At 52.2% G+C, this 22,214-nt stretch overlaps 2 protein-coding genes across 2 annotated transcripts in view; one reads left to right on the forward strand and one right to left on the reverse strand.

The window, feature by feature from the left end:
- The window catches only part of COG7 (component of oligomeric golgi complex 7), a 97,636-nt gene extending 89,851 nt beyond the window's left edge, over window positions 1-7,785 (forward strand). Inside the window, exons 16-17 of the mRNA XM_053556725.1 lie at window positions 4,012-4,155; window positions 6,768-7,785. Coding sequence (XP_053412700.1) covers window positions 4,012-4,155; window positions 6,768-6,934 — 311 coding nt within the window. The 3' untranslated portion in view covers window positions 6,935-7,785. The remainder of the gene's footprint in view (window positions 1-4,011; window positions 4,156-6,767) is intronic.
- A 2,938-nt stretch (window positions 7,786-10,723) lies between these two features.
- The window catches only part of SCNN1B (sodium channel epithelial 1 subunit beta), a 67,812-nt gene continuing 56,321 nt past the window's right edge, over window positions 10,724-22,214 (reverse strand). Inside the window, exons 5-13 of the mRNA XM_053557651.1 lie at window positions 20,398-20,501; window positions 18,315-18,478; window positions 18,000-18,107; window positions 14,873-14,990; window positions 13,799-13,874; window positions 13,650-13,707; window positions 12,841-12,902; window positions 11,792-11,867; window positions 10,724-11,593 (exon numbers count right to left, since the gene is read on the reverse strand). Coding sequence (XP_053413626.1) covers window positions 11,213-11,593; window positions 11,792-11,867; window positions 12,841-12,902; window positions 13,650-13,707; window positions 13,799-13,874; window positions 14,873-14,990; window positions 18,000-18,107; window positions 18,315-18,478; window positions 20,398-20,501 — 1,147 coding nt within the window. The 3' untranslated portion in view covers window positions 10,724-11,212. The remainder of the gene's footprint in view (window positions 11,594-11,791; window positions 11,868-12,840; window positions 12,903-13,649; window positions 13,708-13,798; window positions 13,875-14,872; window positions 14,991-17,999; window positions 18,108-18,314; window positions 18,479-20,397; window positions 20,502-22,214) is intronic.

Raw genomic sequence — 22,214 nt, forward strand, 5'->3', positions numbered from 1 at the left:
GAATGGCGTTTTGTTTTTATATTCCTCTTATCTTTTTTTGCTAGAATACTTAAATCAAATATCAGACAATTCACTCATAAATAATTATGTATCTCTTATTGGTAAGAATTAAATGCAGGCTCAAATTCCTTTAGCAAGAAGACTGGTGCTGTGTGTATTGTCTGTTGTATCACATCAAGGAAGAATGTAATGTCTTACTTAGTGTTCTACTCAAATATATATAGTATGGTCAGCATATAATTGGTTTATTTATTTATTCTTTCATTTCACTGAACAAAGGCTTATTCATTTCTTTCTATGTGCTTGGCACTGGGTTGGGCAGGGTTAAGATAGAAAAGAAAAAGCCTCCCAACTATAAAGTAAAATGTTAACATTATGGTTAAAAACATAACAGCAATAAGAAAATTTAAATCTGGGATTTTTTTTTAACCTCTCTCTGAAAATTTTATTATGAAAATTTCCCAACATATAAAAAACTTAGAAAGAGGGCGGCACCTGTGGCTCAGTTGGTAAGGCGCCAGCCCCATATACCGAGGGTGGCGGGTTCAAACCCAGCTCCGGCCAAACTGCAACCAAAACATAGCCGGGCATCGTGGTGGGCGCCTGTAGTCCCAGCTACTCGGGAGGCTGAGGCAACAGAATCGCTTAAGCCCAGGAGTTGGAGGTTGCTGTGAGCTATGTAAGGCCACGGCACTCTACTGAGGGCCATAAAGTGAGACTCTGTCTCTACAAAAAAAAAAAAAAAAAAACTTAGAAAGAATTATACAATGAACATGTATATAGTACAATCCAGTGATTTCTAGCATTTTAACAGTGCAAGTTTTAAGAGCAAGGTGGTAGGAATTTTATTGCTTAAATAAATAGCTTTTTCTAAGAGGTATGGTAAGTATTAATAGAAGGGAAGTTTAAAAACTTTGACAAGTATTTTTCCCCCTACAAGGAAATTGAACTTTGGCAAAGTTAAAGTGTTTTAGGTGTTACACACACACACACACACACACACACACCCATCCACCTAAAATGGGTTATGGCTGAGGCATTGCAGGAAAACTCAGGTCTGTTCCTCTTTTTGATGAACCAAGTTTTGGCTGGCAGAGAGGCGGGAGGTCCCTCAAAGGAGGCCCCTAGTGGCAGTGGAATCATGATTTCTGAGCAGAGGTTGAAAGTGTTGCCTAGGCGTAGGTGCTGCTGGGTTGCACCCTCTTCTGGGTGGTTAGGCTCTGGGACTCGTCTGATGAGCTGGTATAGACTCTCTCAGGAGCTGCTGCTGCATGGGGGAGCCACAGGGAAACCTGTCCTGGAGAAGAGCCAGTCCTGTCAGGAGTGTGGCTCAAGTAGAGGCTGCGTGGGCTACATTGAAAGTGGTTGTAGCTAGACCATTCCCAAAACCAAACCCAAAAGCTGGAGTATTCCCAAGCCCCACGCTTCATCTACCTGGCCTTTTTCAAAAAAACTTTTATTAATTATTATAAATACATAATAGTTGTATATTTTTATAAGGTACAGATGATGTTTTGATACAGGCATACAATGTGAATTAATCAAATCAGGATACTTGGGGCAGCCGTCTCCTCAGGCATTTAACATTTGTTTGTGTTAGGAACATTCCAGTTCCATTCTTTCAGTTATTTTAGAGTAGACCCTAACTTATTGTTGGTTATAGTCACTTTGTTGTGTTATCAGATACTGTCCATTCTTTTTTTTTTTTTTTTGAGACAGAGCCTTAAGCTGTCGCCCTGGGTAGAGTGCTGTAGCACCATAGCTCACAGCAACCTCCAACTCCTGGGCTTAAGTAATTATCTTGCCTCAGCCTCCTGAGTAGCTGGGACTGTAGGCGCCCGCCACAACGCCCGGCTGTTTTTTGGTTGCATTTGTAATTGTAGTTTGGCGGGCTTGGGCTGGATTCGAACCCTCCAGCTCTGGTGTATGTGGCTGGCACCTTAGCCGCTTGAGCCACAGGCGCTGAGCCAGATACTGTCCATTCTATCTAAATTTATTTTTGTACCTATTAACCCTCTAGATTTTATCCTTTTATCTCTGCTACCCTTCCCAGCCTCTGGTAACCATCATCCTGCTCTCTCTGTTTCCATAAAATCCGGGTTTTTTTTTTTTTTTTGCAGTTTTTGGCTGGTGCCGGGTTTGAACCCACCACTTCCGGTATATGGGGCCGGCGCCCTACTTCTTGAGCCACAGGCGCCGCCCAACATGAGCACTTTTTAAAGACAATTTTTTGTGCTGTCTGCTCAGAACATTTGTTTTCCTCACATGTGTTTGGCAAATCACCCCCTGTGCCCTTTCTCTCCAGCCTGAAGCAGAAATACCTGGAAGGTGTTTGCTCCCAATTCTGTGCTCACAATTAGTCTTTAAACAAGCCTTTGCTGTAGCACTGACAGACCTGACAAACCTTGTGCTTGAGTTGCCCTTATTTGTGTCCTGGCTACAGAGTGCGGTAATGGCAGGGCCACCCCGTATCAGCGCCCAGAGCAGCCCAGAAACTGGAAGGTCCTCGGTGCATCAGGATTTCTGCAGTTAACAGATGATTATCCGTCATCCTCTGTGCAGTGTGGTGCCTCTTCCCCCTTGACCCCAAGTGTCTCCTGAGGCTCTGGCCTTGGGTTTTTCCTCATTTTCATTTATTCTTTTCATCCAGTTTTATGTCACCAGCTGTGATCTCTATCTAGCATCTCTCAAAGATTGGTATTTCTCTGGTCTGTTGTGTTCAGCCTTGTCTGGGTTCTTTACCACCCACTCAGAGTCAGCAGGAAGGGGGGTTCTCCCCCAGTCCAGCTCCCCTGCCAGAGCTGTGTTTCTGGCCACACTAATAACCTGTCTGGTTGTCAGTTTCCAGGCTGGGAACTGAGATTACACATTATTACCTGGGGCTCTTTATCACCAACCACTGTTTTTGTTTTTTTTTTTAGCCTTCAAATTTGTATTTGTTATATACACATAGATGCTATACATAGAACAAGGGCGCAACTTAAAAAGAAAAAACTTGCATCACCCTGCCCCTTAACCCTCTGGTGTTTCCATTTTCCCACCTGCGTTCTGGCCCTCCTTCTGTGCAGGCGGTGCTTTGCCTGGAACTTTACATTCCATATTATTATTTTCAGCAGTAGTGCAGTCATAGTAGGAGTTCCTCGTCTTCTAAGTGTGTTCTTCTTCACCACTTGGCCTCCTTCTTTGGTTTAATGTCGCTCCCATTTCTCCGCCTCTTCCCATTCCTGTTGCCAGCTGGCCTCTCTTCCCTAGGAGGCCAGGCCCGTCTCGCTGTTGCCCAGGTGTCTCCTTCATGTCCCCCTCCTCTGCCACAGTCTGACTGACACGCTTGTCATTCCCTGTCTCCTGTGACGTGAGGTCCATGTGATTCTTGGGGTGCCCTCCAAGCCCCAGCCCGCTTTCCCTCAGAGTTTATTCCCCAGTGCACCCTGTACATACTTACCCCTCCCCATAGTCATTCTAGCACGGACAGCTGCCAGTGTGGCACAAGACGGGTGATGTCGTCCCTATACAAAGGGCCTTGTGTGCTTTCTCTAGCTTAATTCCCCAGTGGCCCTGTAAAGCTAGGGCTGCTCTTACCTCTCCTTTTTATAGGTGAAAAACAGAGCGGCTAGGTGGCACTCTGCTCCTTAGTGGGGAAATTGGCTTTGAACCCAAGTCTCAGTTCTGATGTGGCGTCTGTCTTTACCATTGCTACTCTGGTAGCAGGTGGGCATCCTCCCTCCCCACCTTCCCTCAGTCACCCACCCTCTCCCTGGCTATCCCTCCTGTCTGTAGAAACCCTGGCCTGCCTGTTTACATTCAGTTTCCAGGCCCTTGGGAACTCTGAAGTTATTGCCTCCTTTTCTGAATCTTCATTGTTCTTAGACAATACTAGTTGACCTAAGATTTAGTTGTTCTTTGTTCCTGGGTTTCTTGTGGGGACCATATCGTGGGCCAGCTCACCCAGAGGGGTGCATTTTCCTCCTGAACAGATTCTGCATTTCCTTGGTGACTTTCTTTCCTTTTCAGGGGATGAATTGCCTGAGCTGGACAACATGGCAGACAACTGGCTGGGCTCCATCGCCAGAGCCACAATGCAGACCTACTGTGATGTCATCCTCCAGATCCCCGAGCTGACCCCTCACTCCGCCAAGCAGCTGGCCACTGACATTGGTGGGTCCCCACGGGACAGGAGGTGGGAGGGACAGCTCTTGCTTACTGCATCTGTCACTCCCCCTTTGCTGTCCAGGAATCGTATCCCATGTCTCCCCTGAACGTCAACTCTGGATTTGGCTATGAAGCCAGCTCAAAATGCAGGTTCTCCAGGCCCTGCCCCAGAGATTCTGGCTTAGTAAGTCTGGGTGTTTTGGGAAAGGTTCAGGGCTTCTGATGGGCTGCTAAGGTTGAGAACCCTCGAGAGGAGCTTCAGTGAGGGGAATATGAAGTGACAGATGTGGCCTGGCTCCTTTTACATCAGAATCATCCAGTGTTTAATGAGCTCTTGCTGTGCGCCAGGCATGCCAGGCGCTGAGCCCAGTGCTCTCCCCAGCTCCCCTGTGAGGTAGGTGCTCTCTTCTCTATCACACTGGTCAGGAAACAGGCACAGGGCAGTTGTATGACAAGGCCATGTGGCCAGGGTCCCTCTGTGGTCTCCATGAGAAGAGCATCCTACCTCTCAAGTCAGAGGGTGTGTCCCATTCTCCGGCCTGCCCTCATCAGTGGAGGGCTTCCCTGCCCCCCTGTGCTCTGCCAGTGGCAGGAAGTCTCTGTCAGAAGCTTAGTGTCATTCCATTGCCTTGCCTGTTCTTTAGCTCAGGCAGCTCTTGGGGTGGTCAGGAGAAAGCGGGGAGCAGCCTTAAAGATCAGCTCCCTGGGGGACCAGCCAGAGCTTTGACCTGGGGAGCCATAGGCCGAGCCAGGCCCAAGTAGCTCCTGCTTCTTGTTTTGCAGAAGAACAACTGGAAGTGAAAGTACTAGAAGTATTAATACTTTCCTTCAGGTCCCAGAGCTATTGGGATGGAGCCAGGCCTAGAATCCAGCTGCCCCGATTTCCTGGCCTCTGTGCATTTCCTAGTCAGATCTCAGGGACCAGAGGAGCAGCCAGCTTTTTGGCCATTTCCCTGGGCACAGTGTTCAGAGGAGAGAGATGAGGTAATTCCAGTGTGCCTTGATATTCCTTGTCAGTGCAGGCAGGAGCACTGGGGAGAGAACCAACTGGAACTAGTGAGTGAAGTGATTCGGGGATTGCTCTTAGATTTCCGTTGTCCAGGTTATTTCTCCCTGTTGTTAAGCTCACCTACAGGTTCTTTGTTCCCTCATTCACCACTTTCCCTCATTCATGCACTTTGTTCCCTCACGCATTGAGCATCTGCTTGCCAGCTGAGTTCAAGGAGACAGAGATACCAGAGATTTTGACAGTTGTCCTCACTGCACTTACACTGTGTGGGAGTGAGGTTAGGGGCCAGGTAGGTGAAGCTAACATATACAGCTGCCAGGGAGAGGGGAGGTCTGTGGCATTGCACACCACCTGAAAGACATTCAGATTAAGCATTAATGCAAATAGGATAAGAAACACGGATGGCCAAAAAAACGTGTCATGGGAGACTGTGGGCTCCCCATTGCAGCTCCTGGCTCCCAGTGCAGGGGTGCTCACAGTTTTATGGAGACACTTGTGCAGGAGCAGGTACCTGACCTGTGGCACGCTTCCTGGGGAGCAGCTCATCCTGACTTGGACATGAGTCATCCAGCCAGGACAGAGTGGGCACCTCCTCCTGGCCCTGCCCTGAGTGGGCCCTCAAAAAGAAGACATGCAGGAAGATTGCATGGAGCTCCACTCTGGGCGAGGGGAAGAGATGAACATCTGGGGTGCTGCTGTCCTCTTGTCCTTCAGAGTGTGAAGAGGGAGGACCAGGAGAAGGTCTTGGGTGCCTCCCTCAGGTTGGGTTTGTGCCTGCCCAGGAGGGAGAAAGGGAAGGCAGCACCCATTATCAGTCACCTGGGCCACATTAGGTGCTGTTGTGCCCATTGTCCCTGTGACCCCCTGCCACACCACCTCATCGGGGTTATCAGGAAGGTCGAAGGACTTCCCTGAGGTCACCTGGCTGCTCTCAATTTGCCCTTCATTATGCCTGCGTCATCCTAGCTTGCCTGTGGTTGGAATTACTGGGGTCGCCTCTTAGAATGTCAGAGCCCTAGGACCCTTCCCGGGTGGTCAACTTGGTCTGGGGGCAGGCTCAGAACTGTGTATTTGTCTGTGCTCCCAGTGCCTTGACTTATATGGGAAGTGTAGAAATCTCCATTGTACTGCCCCCCCCCACACCCCCCAGACTGGCTTCATTGTGGGGTTCTGATGGGAAGGCTTTGGCAGCGATTCAAACAAGCACAGCTACGTCTCCTGACCCTTTGGATTTCCCACATGGTCAGTGGGATACATTGAGGGCAGGTGGGAGCCCAGGAGTCCCCAGTACAAGACAAGTGAGGTCAGCTTGTCTTCAGACTGGTGCTGGAGGGCTGTGTGTGCATGTGTGTGTTGGTGGGTGATGCTAGTTAGTCCTTCATTAAATCAGAATTACTAGGCTTAGAGAAAGCTCACAGTGTAGTTTGACCCTGTTGGAAGGACCCTCTCTGTAAAGCTTTGCCCACTGCCTAAGGCAGAGTAGGTACCCAGCATTTGGGGACTCAGCAGGGGCAGCTTCTCTGTTTCTCAGTCAGGGGAGGCTTTCTGGGGCTCTGTCTTGCTCATGCTGAGTCTGTGGCATTGTCTGTCTCCTCTCCGCTCTCCACAGACTATCTGATCAATGTGATGGACGCCCTGGGCCTGCAGCCGTCCCGTACCCTCCAGAACATCGTGACACTCTTGAAGGCCAGGCCTGAGGATTACAGGCAGGTTAGCAAAGGCCTTCCTCGTCGCCTGGTTACCACGGTGGCCACCATGCGGAGTGTGAATTACTGACCCCGCCACACACCTGACTGCCAGGGTCAGAGCTGGTGTGCTCTAATCACAGGACTCCCCAGCACATATTCATGTGAAAACTGCCAGGGATTGGGTAGAATTTGTTTGAAAAAGACTTGTTTCATTTGTATAATCAAAAAATGGGCTGTAAATTAGAGATATATTATTTATCAGAGGGGAATTTTTAGATAATTTTTAAATATGATTTGACCTTGAAAATGGAATTAATAAATACTGTGAAATGAGAGAAGGCTGATTTCTTTCCTTCCTCCTGCAGTGAATATTTACTTCCCGCTTGCCCTATGCATTGGGAGTGTGGCTGTGGAGGAGGTAGTTGAATCCTCTCCTATAATTTACACTCAGTGGGAAAGGGAGGGAGGGAGAGGAAGGTAAACCAAGAGGATGATTTCAGATGTTAAGGGCTAGCAAGGGTGGGAGATGGAGTCGGGCGAGGGTGGGCAGCCCCAAGACCTACAGTATGAGAGAAATGTAGCAGAGAGCTAAGGAGGAGTGTCCAGCCTGAGGGTGAAGTGTGGGCTTCAACCTGAGGGATGTCTAAGGTCAGCCATGGCCAAGGTCAGCAGGGGCTGGAGAGGAGTGAGCAGTGTGGAGGGAAGCAGGACATAGAGGCAGAGAGGATGTGGGAGACTGCATCCTATGGGGTCTTGTAGGCCATGGTAAAGTGGGTTATTTCTTTTTTAAAATGTATGGGATGATGTGAATTTCATCCTTTATTATGTGTGTTAATAGCCTCTGTATGTGTCAGGATTGTATTTGTCTATAAGTAATGGAATAACCTGATTTGAGTTTCTTAAATAAATAGTAATTAATTTTTCTCAATAAAAAGATGTCTAAGGGTGGAGGCCACAGGCATCGATTTAGTGGCTGCAAGGAGTTAGAACCAAGACCAGCCTCTGCAATCTTGACCTTTGCCCCACATGTGGATGCCTCGTTGTCACAGGTGACTCCTGAGTCATAGGCATTGCATCCACGTGCAGAGCAGCCGTTCTGTCCCTTGTGTCAGGTGACCTGCTGCGGGCCAACCTGCTCTTGGCCTCACTGGCCATTTCCTGGTCATGAGGCATCGTCTCCAGCTGCAAGGGAGGTGGGGAAGCGGGGCACGGGGTTGACTTCAACTGACATTTCTCAACCTCAGCACCAGTAGCGTTTGGGGCCAATCAGCTATCCTTTGCACAGCTCTCCAGCAATGCCCCTGACCTAATTTTCCTACTTAGAACAACACAAACATCTCTGGAAATTTCCTGAGGGGAAAATTCACTTGCAGTTGAGAAATATTGCCTTAGACCAACCAGAATTGATTGCCTGGGCTGAGCTCACCAGTATGGAGAGGGTTAGCCTCTTTTCTGGGGTCACTCAACTACCGCATGGAAGGTCTGGGGTTCAGAATGAGCCTGGTGACCCTGACCGACAGTTGCACAGCTTCCTTCGTGCGGGGCCTGAGAGGCATGTGGCAGGATACCCAGTCTCCGTGGGTAGGTCAGCCTGCCCATGCCAGCCCTCAAGAGTGGCCAAGCCCACCCCACCAGGTGGCCAGGGTGACTGTCTTACTGGGTCTGCCTTCACGGAGGTTCCCACACATTCTGTCCTCACATCTTGGAATCGATTTGGCTGGCCCCAACAGAACATTAGCTTCAAACCCACACCAAGAAAAATATTTTGGTTTCTCATGTGGTAGATCACAAACTGTTCCCTGGCAGGGTTTGAGCCTGGCCCTTGCCTTGAAGAAGTGAGAGCCAGAAACCTAGAAGGTGACACTGTGCTGCTTTCAAGTGGAAACTCTTCCTGAGAGCCACCAGGCTTTGGAATAGGACAGGGATGGGCTTGATTCACAGCTGTGTGACCTTGGGAAAATCACTCCATCCCTCTAAGACTCATTCCCTAATCTGAAAATGGGGGGCATAGTGGTACTTAACTCCTACAGTGTTGGAAGAGCTGTTGAGATCCAGAGGAGGGGACTGCAGGTACACAATGTCCATTTCACGGTCCTCCAGCATCTGCAACTCACATTCCCTTTTAGGGTAGAGGTGGGAATTACGGAATGATGTTTTCTGGGCAATTTGGGCCCTGCCCACCTAAGTTTTCAGCCCTAAAAGGCTGTGCAGGGGCCCCAGGCATTTTTCTCCTGTAGATCCTGAGGCGAGAGGGCGACCTGGCTTTTAGTGATAGGCCATTATTTCATGGCCCTCCCTGCCCCCCAAGAGCAGGGATGCTGAGCTGATGCTCATCCCAGCCTGATCCTGGCTTCACTTGAACAGAACCTCCCACCTGTCCCTTGCAAGTTCCCCAGGGTTGGCCAGGTAGCATCCCCAATCCTTCCCCAGTGACCATGATCCAAATGAGTCTAAGTGTGAGGGACAGGACACGGAAACACCAGATCTAGGTGCGTCCCTGTGTACAGCCACCTCTGAGATTCCTTTTAGTACAAAAGCCAATGAATTCCCTTTATTGCTTAAGCCTGTTCTAACAGGTAACCAAAGAGCTGGCACAGGAAGGCGCCAGCTAGATAATAATGCCCCACAGCTTCAGATGGGCCAAAAATTATGAATGCTCCAGGCTACTATACGGAACTGGTGTGGCCATGACCACTGGTACCAAGAGAGTGAGGCTGGGGTCTCGGCTCTGTCCTTTACTAGAATAGTGACCTTGGGCATCTTACTTCACCTACGCCTCAGTTTACTTACCTGTACAATGGGATGATGCTATATGTACCCCTGACTGATTCAGTAGTTATGAGAATGAAATGAAATAAGACTAAAGTACTTGGCATGGTGCCTGGCACACGGGAAGTCTTGATACAATATAGCCTTTGTTTAATACCGGCACCAAATGTTAACAGTGAGTGTGGGATAACTACTGCTGCTAATAATGAAAGCCATAGTCATAGTAGTAAGGGTGGTAACCACCAAGAATCATGACTCCAGCCTGCAGACCAGCTGAGCCCCGAGCTAGAAAACCAGGCTCCTCAAGGTGGCCCCTACTTGGCCCCTAGAATCTGCCTTTCACCACAGTGGCACCAACTCTGTGGCACCTCCTTCCTCCCCAGGTGCCATGATGGGCACTTGGTAGCTAGATTATTTATCTTCCAGACTAAGAGACCCAGTGAACAAGGCCAGCAAACAGGGTGGCCAGCAAACACTGTCCCCCAGTGATGCAGGCTCTCAGCCAGTGCTCCTCCTAACCGTGGCCTGGTGGGTGACAGCAGGGTGCTGCAGTGGTCCACTGTCTGCACCTGCCAGGCCCTGCTCTTTTTTGGTAAGAGCCCCCTAATCTCTGTATGGGGACTTCAAGATTGTCATATTTAGCAATTAAAAATACAGGATGTCACAGCAAAACAACAGTGGTTTGTCAGTATAATGTACTCAAAATATATACTAGAGAATTAATTTTGTTGTCTATTTGAAATTCAAATTTAACTGAGCACCTGTATTTCATCTGGCAGCCCCAGGAGTCATGTCCCCCACATCACCCTTGGAAAACATGGTTTTTCTGGGGGCCAAACTGGCTTCAGGTCTTTCTCCTTCCCCCTCTCTCCCCCTCTGTCCTTGTAACCCCAAAATGTAGGATGGGTGACATTAAAAAAGTCATTAGGCCACTGCTCCAGGGACAACTTAAAAGGAATTTTCAGAACTGCAAGAGAGGGCTGCCCCTTGACTGGCTGAAGAGACTTTCTCGGCTGGCCGTTGCTGAGTGTGGGTGCCTTTCCACCCCCAGAGGGACCATAGGGCTCTCCAGCTGCATAGCTGGACAAAGGACAAAGCTTGACCCAATGTTTTCTACTTTTATTTTCTAGAACAATGCAGGTGCCACTTGGCAGGGCCCCCACCTGTGATGCTCTTCCTCCTCCCACCACCCCCATGCTCCCTGGGTCTGTTCCCAGAGGTCAGCCAAGGTCGGGAAGAAAGAGCCACACAGCGTGCCCACCTAACTTCTCTCTGCAGCTGACAGCAGTGGGTGTTCCAGGGGTCCTTGGGGTCTGGCTGGGGATACCTCAGGGAAAGGATCAGGACAGGTGGGGATGTGGGCAGGAGCCAGGGAGAAACACAGTCCCCATATCCTGCACAGCCCTGTGGCCCTATGGAGCCCTCAGTCTGGGACTGGCCACTTGCTGCTTGTCTTAATGTTGAGAGATGCAACTTCTGGGCTTGGACACCTCCTGTCTGGCCCTTTGGAGAGGGCACCATAAAAGGAGAACTTGGCCAATGGCCTCTACTTCTCAGCTTCAAGTTCCTAAGCTGCCCAGGGTGGGCAGGGGCAGGGCTAGATGGCGTCGCTCTCACTGTCGGACTCGATGACATCCAGGGGCTGCAGACGCAGGGAGTCATAGTTAGGGGGTGGGGTGCCCGGAATGGGCAGGGCCTGCTCATCGGGGTAGGCCCCGGCGCTATGACTATCGTTGGCCGTGTCAGGCTGGAAGCTGGGGTTGGTGTGGGCCTCCACCAGCTCGGCCACGGTGGGTGGTGGCCTAGCATAGTGAGCTTGTGATCGGCGCTGCCGCAGGCTCTTGGCAAAGGCCACCAACTTGATGATGGAGATCCACACGAAGTCGATGATGATCTCCGCAAACTCGATGAGGCATAGCACTGAGCCCCCCATCCAGAAGCCGAACTGGCCACCCAGGTTTGAGAGCAGCCAGACGATCTGTGGGGAGCGGGAGGGCATGTGAGGGCCTGGCTGGGGGTGGGGCGGGGAGGGTCCCAATTCCAGCCTCGGCTCATCCTTACGGAAGGGGAGAAGGGTGGCCATCCTAATGTCCCCTGGCTCAGGACTCTCTCCACCCTCAGGGTGCAGGGGATGGGGCAGGGCAGGGCTAGGGTTTCTGGAACCCCCCAGACTCACGTTATTGGCTGCCGATTCTTCAATGGTGCGGTAGTTGAACTCTTGGAAGTAAATGTTGAGCTTGACAATTCCCTTCCTGCAGGAGGAAGCAAGCAGGGCTGGGACTATGGAACCTCCTCCCCAGTGCACACACATGTATACACACATGAACACGCGTTGTGCGCATGTGTACGGTACATGTACACACAGGCATGCACGCACACAGGCACATACGCAGGACAGGAAGCTACGAGGTGGCCCCAGCCCTCCCCTGGCCTGAGCTTCTTACAGGCCTTTCTCTGTCCAGAACCTGCCTGTAGCTACTTTCTCAACCCCATCCCTGTCAGTTTGCAACCTGGTCTCAGTTGGCCTGAGACAGCCCCAAAGATCCGCTCCGAGGTCCCCTCTCCATACCCCAGCACATGGGCAGGGACCCTGCACAGAGTTGCCAAGCCTTGCACTGCCATCAGGGCACCTGGGGCAGAGGAGGGTGGCCGAGCAGGCTTCTGCTCATGCCGAAGGCCTCAGAAAGCCTGTGCTGTCTCAGGTCCAGGCTTTTGCCCAAGCTTGTCTTCTGCCAGAGCATCTTTGCCTCTTCTTATTTGAATAGTTCCTTCTTGGAAAGTCTAGTTGTCACCTCCCTACATAGCTCTCTCTCCTGTCTCAGGCAGCCGGAGGCTCCTTCCCTGCTGTGCTCCTGAGGGGGGTGTATAGACCCCCTGACCACCAGCCCTTTCTGCAGAGATGTGTCCTCTAGGCTCCTGACAGCTTCCTGATAGGTCTTTGTCGTGCTCAGCATTTTGTGTTGAAAGGATGGAGGGTGGGGGTGTGGGGGATGGACGGGATGGGGGTGGAAGGACGGGCGATGGAGGGGTGAATGGCAGCTGCTGGATGGTCGGGTAGCACAGGGAAGTACAGGCTCCTCCCTTCCGGGAGATGGACTCCAGCCCTCCCTCTCAGCCCTCCCCCTCTATGCTCGCTCCTGGTCTGACCATGTTGGAAGGGGTCTGAGCAGCTGCCCTGTGCCCAAACCTCTGCCTTCTGCAGCCCAGCCCAGGCTCCAGGCTCACCTGCTCAAGGTGATATTGGTGCTTTGGTCCCGCTCCTGTGACAAGATGTGGAAAATCCAGTCCTGGAACCCAAGAGACAGCTGAGGAAAATGGCACCTACAGTGTCCCCTCCAGCACCACCCTGCTCCCTATGGGGAGGGAGGCAGCAGCCTGTGCCTTCCTGATGTCTGGGGGCTATGAGTGAGAGGGGAGCGGGAGCAAGGTCATGTTTGGCAGCTGTGGCTGCTGTTCTGGGGAGGAGGGACACGGCCCACAGATTCTCCCTCCTGGCCCAGTGTTCTGCCCGGTTCTGCCTGCTGCTGACCTAGCCTCCACCTCCAGACCTCAGCTCGGGTGTCACCCTTTCAGGAGGCCTCCCCTGAGCACTGTGTCTGCAGTGGGGACACTAACCCGGCCACTCTCCCCATCATCCTGTCCATTTCCTCAAAAGCCAAGCCCACATCTTGAAGTGGTCTTATTTCTGTTTGTGTGTAACGTCTCCCTCTGGCTGGGACACAAGCTCCAGGAGGGTCCCAGGGCTGCATCTGCCTCTCACTGCTGTGTCCCCAGCACAGTGCCTAGGGAATGCTGGTGGAAGGAAGGAAGGAGGGAAGGAGAGAAGGAAGGAAGGGGGACTGTGAGAAGGTGGGAAGGAAGGAAGAAAAGAGGAAGATAAGGAGGGAAGGAAGGAAAGAGGGAAGGAAGAAAGAAGGGGAGAGGGAGATGGGAGGGAAGGAGAGAGGTGCTCCTTCCAAAGTTCCAAGCAGCCTTCATTCCTTGTCTCCAGCCCAAAGATGGGGGACCAGGAGCTTAGCCGCACACCATCTCACCTCCGAGGCCTCGGATGGCCAGTCAGCCATGGAGATGGTCATCTTGTACTGGGTGTCACTGAAAGAGAAAGCCAGCCCCGTGTCTGTCCCCACCGACACGGCCCCCCCCGCCCCGCTGCGCTGCCCCCACGTCCTCACAGCCCACTCACTTGCAGGATTCCTTGCACAGATTGATGCACTTCTCTCTCTGGGCCACGCTCACCTGCAGGTCTGAGTAGCAGCGGGCTGAGCAGGAGAAAGGGAGATGGCCGAGACCATGAGGGGACTTCCAGGGCCCCCCACCCAACCCGGCTGAGCCTCTCTGGCCCTGGGCAACCTGAGGCCTGTGGTTAGGTGGGGAAGGTGTCATGGGGAAGGACTGCTCCCCTGCCAACCCCCATGTCCAGTCATTTCACCCCTGTCTGGTCTGGGGGACCCTTGTCTCAAACATCCAGACCAGCTCACAGCATCAGAGCAGCTTTGCCTGTGCTGCCATCCCCTGCCTAGGGGACAGGGTTATGGGATCACGTATAGGGACAGGTGGGTGGAAGGAATGACATTTTCCCTTTTTGGTGTCTGTTGTGCTAGTTTTAAGATGTGAGTCTACTGCCAGCAATCTTCATCAGTGTTTGGGCTCCAGACCCCCAGGGGACCCAGGTCTGGGCTGCAGCTGGATATGGCCCCACCCCAGGGCTGTTCCTTCTATGACTCCAGGTTTCAAGCCCTCAGAGGCCACCATCATGACAATGGCTTCCTCACTGTCCCCTGCCATCCAGCACCCTGCAGAGAGATGAGCCCACACAGACACAGACACACACTGAGGATGGCCGTGCAGCCTGTGTGCACACACACATGTGCACCAAAGCCAGAGTGTGCACAGGCAGAGTGCTGGTGTGTAAGCCTACGCAAAGAAACATGCCACAGTCACAGAGGGCACTGTGCATTGAGACATGAGCTCAGAGATGCCCTTTCACATGTGCACATGGCCAGGCTCACACGTGAGCCTCACACAGCCCATCATGTGGCACATGGACACAGGCCTGTGGGGACAGAGGTGCTCCCACACCTGCATGTTTCAAGCCTGCACTTCACGGACTTGAGTGAAGGAGCATGGGTTCCAGTAGAAAGGGGCCCTGGGAGGGGGCTGGGAGGAGGGATCATGGACCATGGACAAACTGCCAGGGCACGTCCCCACGCCCCGCCAAGGCACCGAGCTCTGCCCATCCCTCTGCAGCCCCACTCACCCCAGTCTGGGAAGTCCCGGTTGTTGCAGTATTTCTCCCCATGGGGCAGGGGGTAGAGGTAGTGGCCACAGCTACAGTTCTGGATCATTTGGTCTTGGAAGCAGGAGCGAAGACAGGCCTGGAGGGTGGCGGGGGTAGGGAGAAGAGAGGCTCAGCTGATGAATGCTCACTCACCTGGCCACCCTCGTGCTGGGAGAAGGTGCCCAGGAAGTGATGCCCAGGCCATAGAGCATTCATCATCTGAGCCTCTGTTCTCCCTACCCCGCCACCTTCCAGGCCTGTCTTCGCTCCTGCTTCCAAGACCAGGGACCTGGGAGAGGTGTCCACTAGGTGCTGAGATGTTGGGGCTTCTGGAATCAGGCTGTGGCCGTCCTTCTGTCTTGAGCCTTATGGCAGCAAGTCCCTTGACTACACAGAGGGACTCCATCCAGGTCCCAGCAGCCCAGGCCTCACCAACCAGAGTTGAGCCCCTGCGCCTCACCATGGGAAGGATGCCTTGTCTCAAACAATACAACCAGTGCTGAGGCAGCTCTCCTGAGGAGGAAGCCAGCACCTTCCAATGCATGTGTGCGTCATGTATGCAGACACAAACATATGTGGAGAGGTGGCGCAAGGAAGATGGGCAAGCCACCTTGCTCCTTCCTCTGGGAAGGACACGCCCAGGGAAAGTGAGAAGATGACTTTGCCCATCCTGACCAATGCTGACAATAGAGGAAGGGCAGCAGAATGTCCCTTGCCCAGGGCAGGGGCAAGGGACTCCAGCAGCCCCAGTGCCTGGATATGATGAATCTCCACGCCTGGGGCCCCAGCTCAGGTCACTCTGACCTGGTTTCATCTATTCAGACATCACCTATGTGTCATAGGGCAGGTCATTAGCCTCTGAGCCCAGCTTTGCTCATGGGTGAAACAGGATGTTTCTCTCACGCCTGCCTCCTAAGGGCGGGAGGACTCAGCACAGCATCAGGTGCTGTCACCGTGCTTCACCACCTGTCACCTCTGGTTCCCCATCTGTCACCCATGCTTCTCTACCTGTCACCTCTGCTTCCTCACCTGTCCCCAGTGCATCCCCACCTATCACCCATGCTCCCCCCGTCACCCGTGCTCCCCTACTTGTCACCCATGCTTCTCTACCTGTCACCTCTGCTTCCTCACCTGTCCCCAGTGCATCCCCACCTATCACCCATGCTCCCCCCGTCACCCGTGCTCCCCTACTTGTCACCCATGCTTCTCTGTCACCCTCAGCTGGGGCCCCATGAGTGGAGATTCATCATATCCAGCCACTGGAGTCCCTTCTCCCTGCCCTGGGCAGGGGACATTCTGCTGCCCAAGAGGTTGCTCTCTCCTCTGTTGTCAGTGTTGGTCAGGATGGTCAAAGTCATCTTCTGTCTCTATCTGTCACCTGTGCTTCCCCACCAGTCACGTGTCTAAGTCTTTTTTTTTTTTTTTCAGTCTCACTATGTCGCCCTGGGTAGAGTGCTGTGACATCATAGCTCACAGCAACTTCAAACTCTTGTGCTGAAGCTATTCTCTTGCCTCAGCCTTCCAAGTAGCTGGGACTACAGGTGCCTGCCACAATGTCCAGCTATTTTTTTGTTGCAGTTGCCATTGTTGTTTAGCAGGCCCGGGCTGGGTTCGAACCCGCCAGCCTCGGTGCATGTGGCCAGTGCTATAACTACTGTGCTACGGGCGCTCAGCCAAGGGTCTTAAGTCTTGACCATCAGGGACTCCTCACTCCAAGCCTTGAAGACTCCTCCCTGCCTCTGCCCCTCCCCTCAATGCCAGGCCATCTATTCTCTCTGAAGAGTCTGGGGGTCCCCAGGGCAGGAGATGGGGAAATGAAAGCAGCTGGCAGATTAAATGGCAGAGCCCGGGGAGCCAGAGGTGGGGTTGGGAAGGCGCTGACTTTGGACAAGTGTCTTACACTCTTCCAGACCTCTCTGTCTCATCTGGAAAGGTCCCCCAAGGACCTATGACTGTGGCAGGTGGGAGTGGGTTGTGCAGAGCCCCTGACCTGGGCTTGGTCTCTGCTGGGGCTTCCAGCCTGAGTGGCTCCTGCTCTGGAAGAAGCAACAGCTGTGATTGCAATGGAAGGAGGTCCCTGGGGCAGGGGGCTCTTTCTTCACCTTTCCCATCTCCCCCATCTATCCCTCCAGAGGCCTGGAAGATTTTAAGACTTCCCTGTAGTGGACTGAAACCCCTCCAGATAGAAAGTGGCCAATCAGTAGGTTGGCAGGCAGGTGCCAGGAGGGTCAATTCCTGTGACTTAAGCAAAAGGGGAAAACACACCATGCTTTGGGCTCCTAGAAGTGCAGGCAGATGCCTGGCTGCCCTGTTATGCCTCAGTTTCCATATCTGCCAAGACAGACTGGGCTGGGAGAGGTGAGCACCAGGGAGAGGTCACGTCTATCAACTTTGCAAGGATTCATCTGCCTCCTCCAGTGAGGCCAGGTCTAGGGGCAGGTCTGGGCTCACCCAGGAGATCGGGACAAGAGGGAAGCCCTCAGCTGCAGCAAGGGGGATTGAGGGCAGATACAAAGAGGGACTTCTCAGGTAAATTAGTGAGGCATCTGGACGGGGTCTGTTATCCCACTTTCTTCATTCCTGAAGTAGGACTGATAATAGTAGCCACATCTTAGGGTTGTCATGAGGATTAAATGACTTCATCTATGTGAAGTACTTACGAAAGTGCCTGCTTAGCCTGTGATATGCCTGCTGTTTTTAGTGTGTCAATAAATGTTGCTGTTATTCATTTATTATTGCCCCATGGGGGTTGTTGAAGGGATGAGATGAGGGTGTAAGGACTGTGAGCCCTGAGCACAGCATCTCACACACAGCAAGAGCTCTGTAGCATGAGCTATTGTTTTGTCTTTTCTTTTTGGGAGCTCCCAGAGTTAGAGCACTATAATCTCAGGCATCTCCAAAGACATATCTTCCCAAGTGGGCCTGACAGGTGGCCAGCCTCAGGCCCTAGGGAGGATCGACCCAGGAACTACTCTGGCCCCACAGCCTCAAGGGTGCCCCACAGCCACATACAAAAAGCCAGCAGAGCCAGGCTTGCCAGGCTGGCTCCCCAGGGACCTGAGGTCGGGGGGGCCCCAGGGTCACGAGGCCTGTACCCTCTTCCCACCTGGATGGAGTAGGTCGTGTTGTAGCTGCTGTAGAAGTTCTGGACGGGGACGTCGGAGCCGTTCATAGTGCATGGGCTGTAGGGCTCGCCTTTGCGCTGCAGCTTGTCCTGTGGCCAGAGGGCTTGGTCAAGGGGGGTCCCTTCCTCCCATCAAAGTATGTGGGGCCTCAAAGGCAGGGCTGTAGGCCCCAGCAGGTATCACAAGGAGTGCCCTAATCCAGGCTGGGGCAGGATCCCCTCCCCTTAGGCCAGAGCCCTGGACAGGGGGAATTCCACCCTCCTCCCCTTGAGGCTGCCCTTGGACTCTGGCCATACCACCAGCACCCCGATGGACGTCTCTGTCCCTGCCATGGCGTAGATCCCCTCCTCTCTGATGAAGGGGTAGGACCTCTGCTCGTGAAGCATCAGCCGCACCCCGGCCGTGGACGCAAGGAAGGGCACGTAGTCTTCCTGGCCTATGTCCAGGATCAACTTCAGGCCTGTGTGGAAGGTGAGGTGAGGGGCCACTTGAACTCACTCCCCAAGACTGAGGGGAGACCCATCCCCCACCTGTTTAAACTCCCCCCAGCCACAGGCACCTCCAAGATGGCTCCACTTTGCAAAAACCCAGGTAAAAACCTAGGCCCCAGTCCTGCTTGCCTTCTCCAAAGCCCTCATCTTCTCCAACTTGGACTCTAATGTAGCTTCCTCACAGGGCTTCTCTTGCCCTGTCATGAGCTCTTTTCCTCTTAGCAGATAGATCTGAGAGGCACAGCACATTACAGCCCAGCCCACCCATGCCCCCACCTTACCACCCTTCTCTTCATTCAGCTCCTTTGAGCTTCCATGCTCCTGCTACTGTGCCTCTGCAAATGCTGTTCCCTCACTCCAGAATGCTATTGCCTGAGTCCAGAATGCTGTTCCTTCACTTGAGAATGCTGTTCCCTCACTTGGCAATGCTGTTTCCTCACTCCAGAATGCTTTCTCTGCCTCCCCCTTCCCCTAGAAACTCCTACTCTTCCTTCAGATCTCAACCAAGTGTCACTTCATCCAGAAGCCTTCCCTGACTGTCCAGACTAGCCTCAGGGTCTTTGTCTCATACTCTGGTAGCCCTAGAACTTTCCTTTTGAGTATCTGCCTCACTGATTCTTCTCTTTGTTTGTCTTCCTTCCCCACTTGACTGTTCTCTTCTTGAATGTAGGCATGAGACCCCTCTTCTATGCCCCACAGTCCTGAGCTACGTGAGTCACTAGAGTTGGGCTCTCTGGTTAGGACAGTGAGGGCTGACTGGGCACTTGCTGCCTGCTGAGTGCTGTGCTAAGTGCATTAGACACTCACAAGTGCCTCGGGAGGCAGGTACTATTATCATCTCACTTTACAGATGAGGAAACGGAGGCACAGACTCATCTGAGGTCTCCCAGTGGGGAAGAGGAGTTGCAGGGGCTCTGACACAGGCAGCTGACTGCAGACATCTGCCTCTGTAAGGCGAGGTGATCATCTCTGTGACAGTGCACCAAGGAGCACAGGCACCAGGTTCAAGGCACTTAGCCCGCCCGTCCCCCTCTCAGCTGGCAGCCCTAATGTTCCCTGAATGACAACCTGCCTCTTGGTGGCTGGAGAGGTCAGAACCTGAGAGGTGTGGTGGAGGAGCCACTCCCACCTGTGTCCAGCTCACAAGCCCCAAAGCCGCCGCTGGCCTGAGGCTACCAGCCTCTTTCAAGGGGACAGGCCACCTCGTCAGCCGTGAGGGAAGAAAGTTTGTCATCAACTACTTCCCTCTTCCTCACGTCCATGTACTCCCTCATCCTTGTCTGTCTCTGTGATTCTCTTCTCCAGAACTGTCCAGCAGAGAGGCTAAGAGTAAGTGCCATGTATAACTGGGTGATCCTGGGAAAGTTGTTTCCAAACTTCTGAGAATACCCAGCAGATACAGAGCACTGGCTACCTCCTGCCTGCATCACGTCACGCCGACTCGCAAGGCACATCCTAGGCGGGAGACCGAATGCTCTGCTGTTGCCTGCTACTGCATACTGTTCTCTGAACTGGGAAACTGAGGCTTTGAGAAGGGAAATCTTGAGCTCAGGATCACCCAGAGAGTGAGTGATGGAGCTGGGATTTGAGCTGGGCATGGGAGAGTGAGCTCTTGACCACAAAGCCACGCTGCTTCTGCACCCTCACTTTGCTTATCAGTAGAATGGGATAGCAGTGCCTACCCCAGGAAGTGGGAGCACTGGTGGACGGAATGCAAGCATCTGGCCTGGCCCCCCTGTCCCTTAGTCAAGCCCCAATACTGTCCACCTCTCTCTGTGCCAGCCTCAGTGCTCCCAAGTCCCACCCCCATAGCTGAGAGTGACGGGGGTGTGGTGGGGGTGGCGTTTAAAGCCTCATGGCTCTGGCCCCAGGACCAACCAAGACTCACCAAATTCAGTTCCGGGGTTGGCTGAAGGGAGTGCCTTCTCTGTCATGCCCCAGTTGAAGATGTAACAGTTGCCATAATGAGGGTAGAAGATGGACGTAAAGTTCCTAAAAGAAACAGCATGAGCTGGAGGGCGACCCCCTGTAGGAGATGCCTCCCCTGGCTGTGTGCTGCCTGCCCTTCCTCTGTGCTCAGAGAGGCTCAAGGAGGAGAGGTGAGCTGCAGGCCGTTCCTTACAGCCTCCCTGCAGAAGCCAGCCAGGAAAGAGGGAGGAAGGGAGTCTCTCTGGGGTTCAGGCTTAGGTTCTCTGCTTTAGCCATGAGCCATGAAAAAGAACGTTCTTAGTTGTTTTCATCTGTTTCTTATACACCCAAAGATGTGTCCACGTTCTCATCCCAGGAATCTGCAAATGTGACCCTATTTGGAAAAAGGGTTTTTGCGAATGTAACTAAGCATCTTGAGAGGAGATTATCTTAGATTATCCAGGTGGGTCCTAAACTCAATGACAAGTGTCCTTAGAAGAGACAGAGGAGGAGACACAGATGCAGGAAGCGCACGTGAAGCCAGAGGCTTCAGATTTATGCAGACGTAACACCAGGAGCGCCTGGGCCCACTGGTCGCTGAAAGATTCTCCCCTAGATCCCGCTGAGGGAGCCCCGTCCTGCCGAAGCCTAGATTGTGGACTTCTGGCCTCTTTTGAGAGAGAATAAATTTTTGTTACTTTAAGCCACTCGGTTGTGGATAATTTGTTACAGCAGCCACAAAAGAAGCCATAAAAGTAAAAGGCAGCACCGGACAGTGTTTGCTCAAAGGAGCTGGCAGGATCAGAAAGGTGGATGAGGTAACCTGGGGACCCCAGCCAAAGAGAGGGACTGAGACGCAGGCCCAGGAGGGGACGTGAACCTGGGAAGCGTTTCCTGAGGAAATAATTCAACAACAACAAATGGTCTCTGAAGTAGTAACAGGATGAAGTCGTTTCAAAGAATCTAGTTAAATAATTTGCTTTTTTTTTTTGTTTTGGGACAGCGTCTCATGATGTAGCCCCTTCATAGAGTGCTGTGATATCACAGCTCACGGCAACCTCAAACTCTTGGGCGTAAGTGATTCTTTTGCCTCAGCCTTTTAAGTAGCTGAGACAACAGGCACCCGCCACAACGCTTGGCTATTTTGTTGTTGCAGTTGTCATTGTTGTTTAGCTGGTCTGGGCTGGGTTTGATCCCACCAGCCTCTGTGCATGTGGCCAGTGCTGTAACTACTGGGCTACAGGTGCTGAGCCAATTTCCTGTTTTTTGGGTTTTTTTTGTTATGGACTATTTCAAACATAGAAGAGTAGAGATTAAAGCCCCCCCTAGCTTTAATGAACATCATTTCACGATCAGACATCTCTGCCTCCCACCTGATAGTAATTAACTATTATTAAATTAATAATTATTATCTTGAAAAAAATCTTGGACATAATAATTTTATTTCCTTATGTATCTTTAAAAGTGAGAACTCTTTTTTTGTTTGTTTAGTGAGATAGGGTCTTTTTTAATTTTTTTATTAAATCATAGCTGTGTACATTAATGCAATCATGGGGCATCATACACTGGTTTGACACATTTTCATCACATTGGTTAACATAGCCTTCCTGGCATTTTCTTAGTTATTGTGTCAAGACATTTACATTCTACATTTACTAAGTTTCACATATACCCTTGTAAGATGCACCTGAGATAGGGTCTTGCTCTGTCCCCTAGGCTAACGTGCAGTGGGGGCATCATAGCCCACAGCAACCTCAAACTCTTGGGCTCAGGAGATCTTCCTGGCTCAGCCTCCCG

Source organism: Nycticebus coucang, chromosome 12, assembly GCF_027406575.1.
Source record: "Nycticebus coucang isolate mNycCou1 chromosome 12, mNycCou1.pri, whole genome shotgun sequence".
Lineage (NCBI taxonomy): Eukaryota > Metazoa > Chordata > Mammalia > Primates > Lorisidae > Nycticebus > Nycticebus coucang.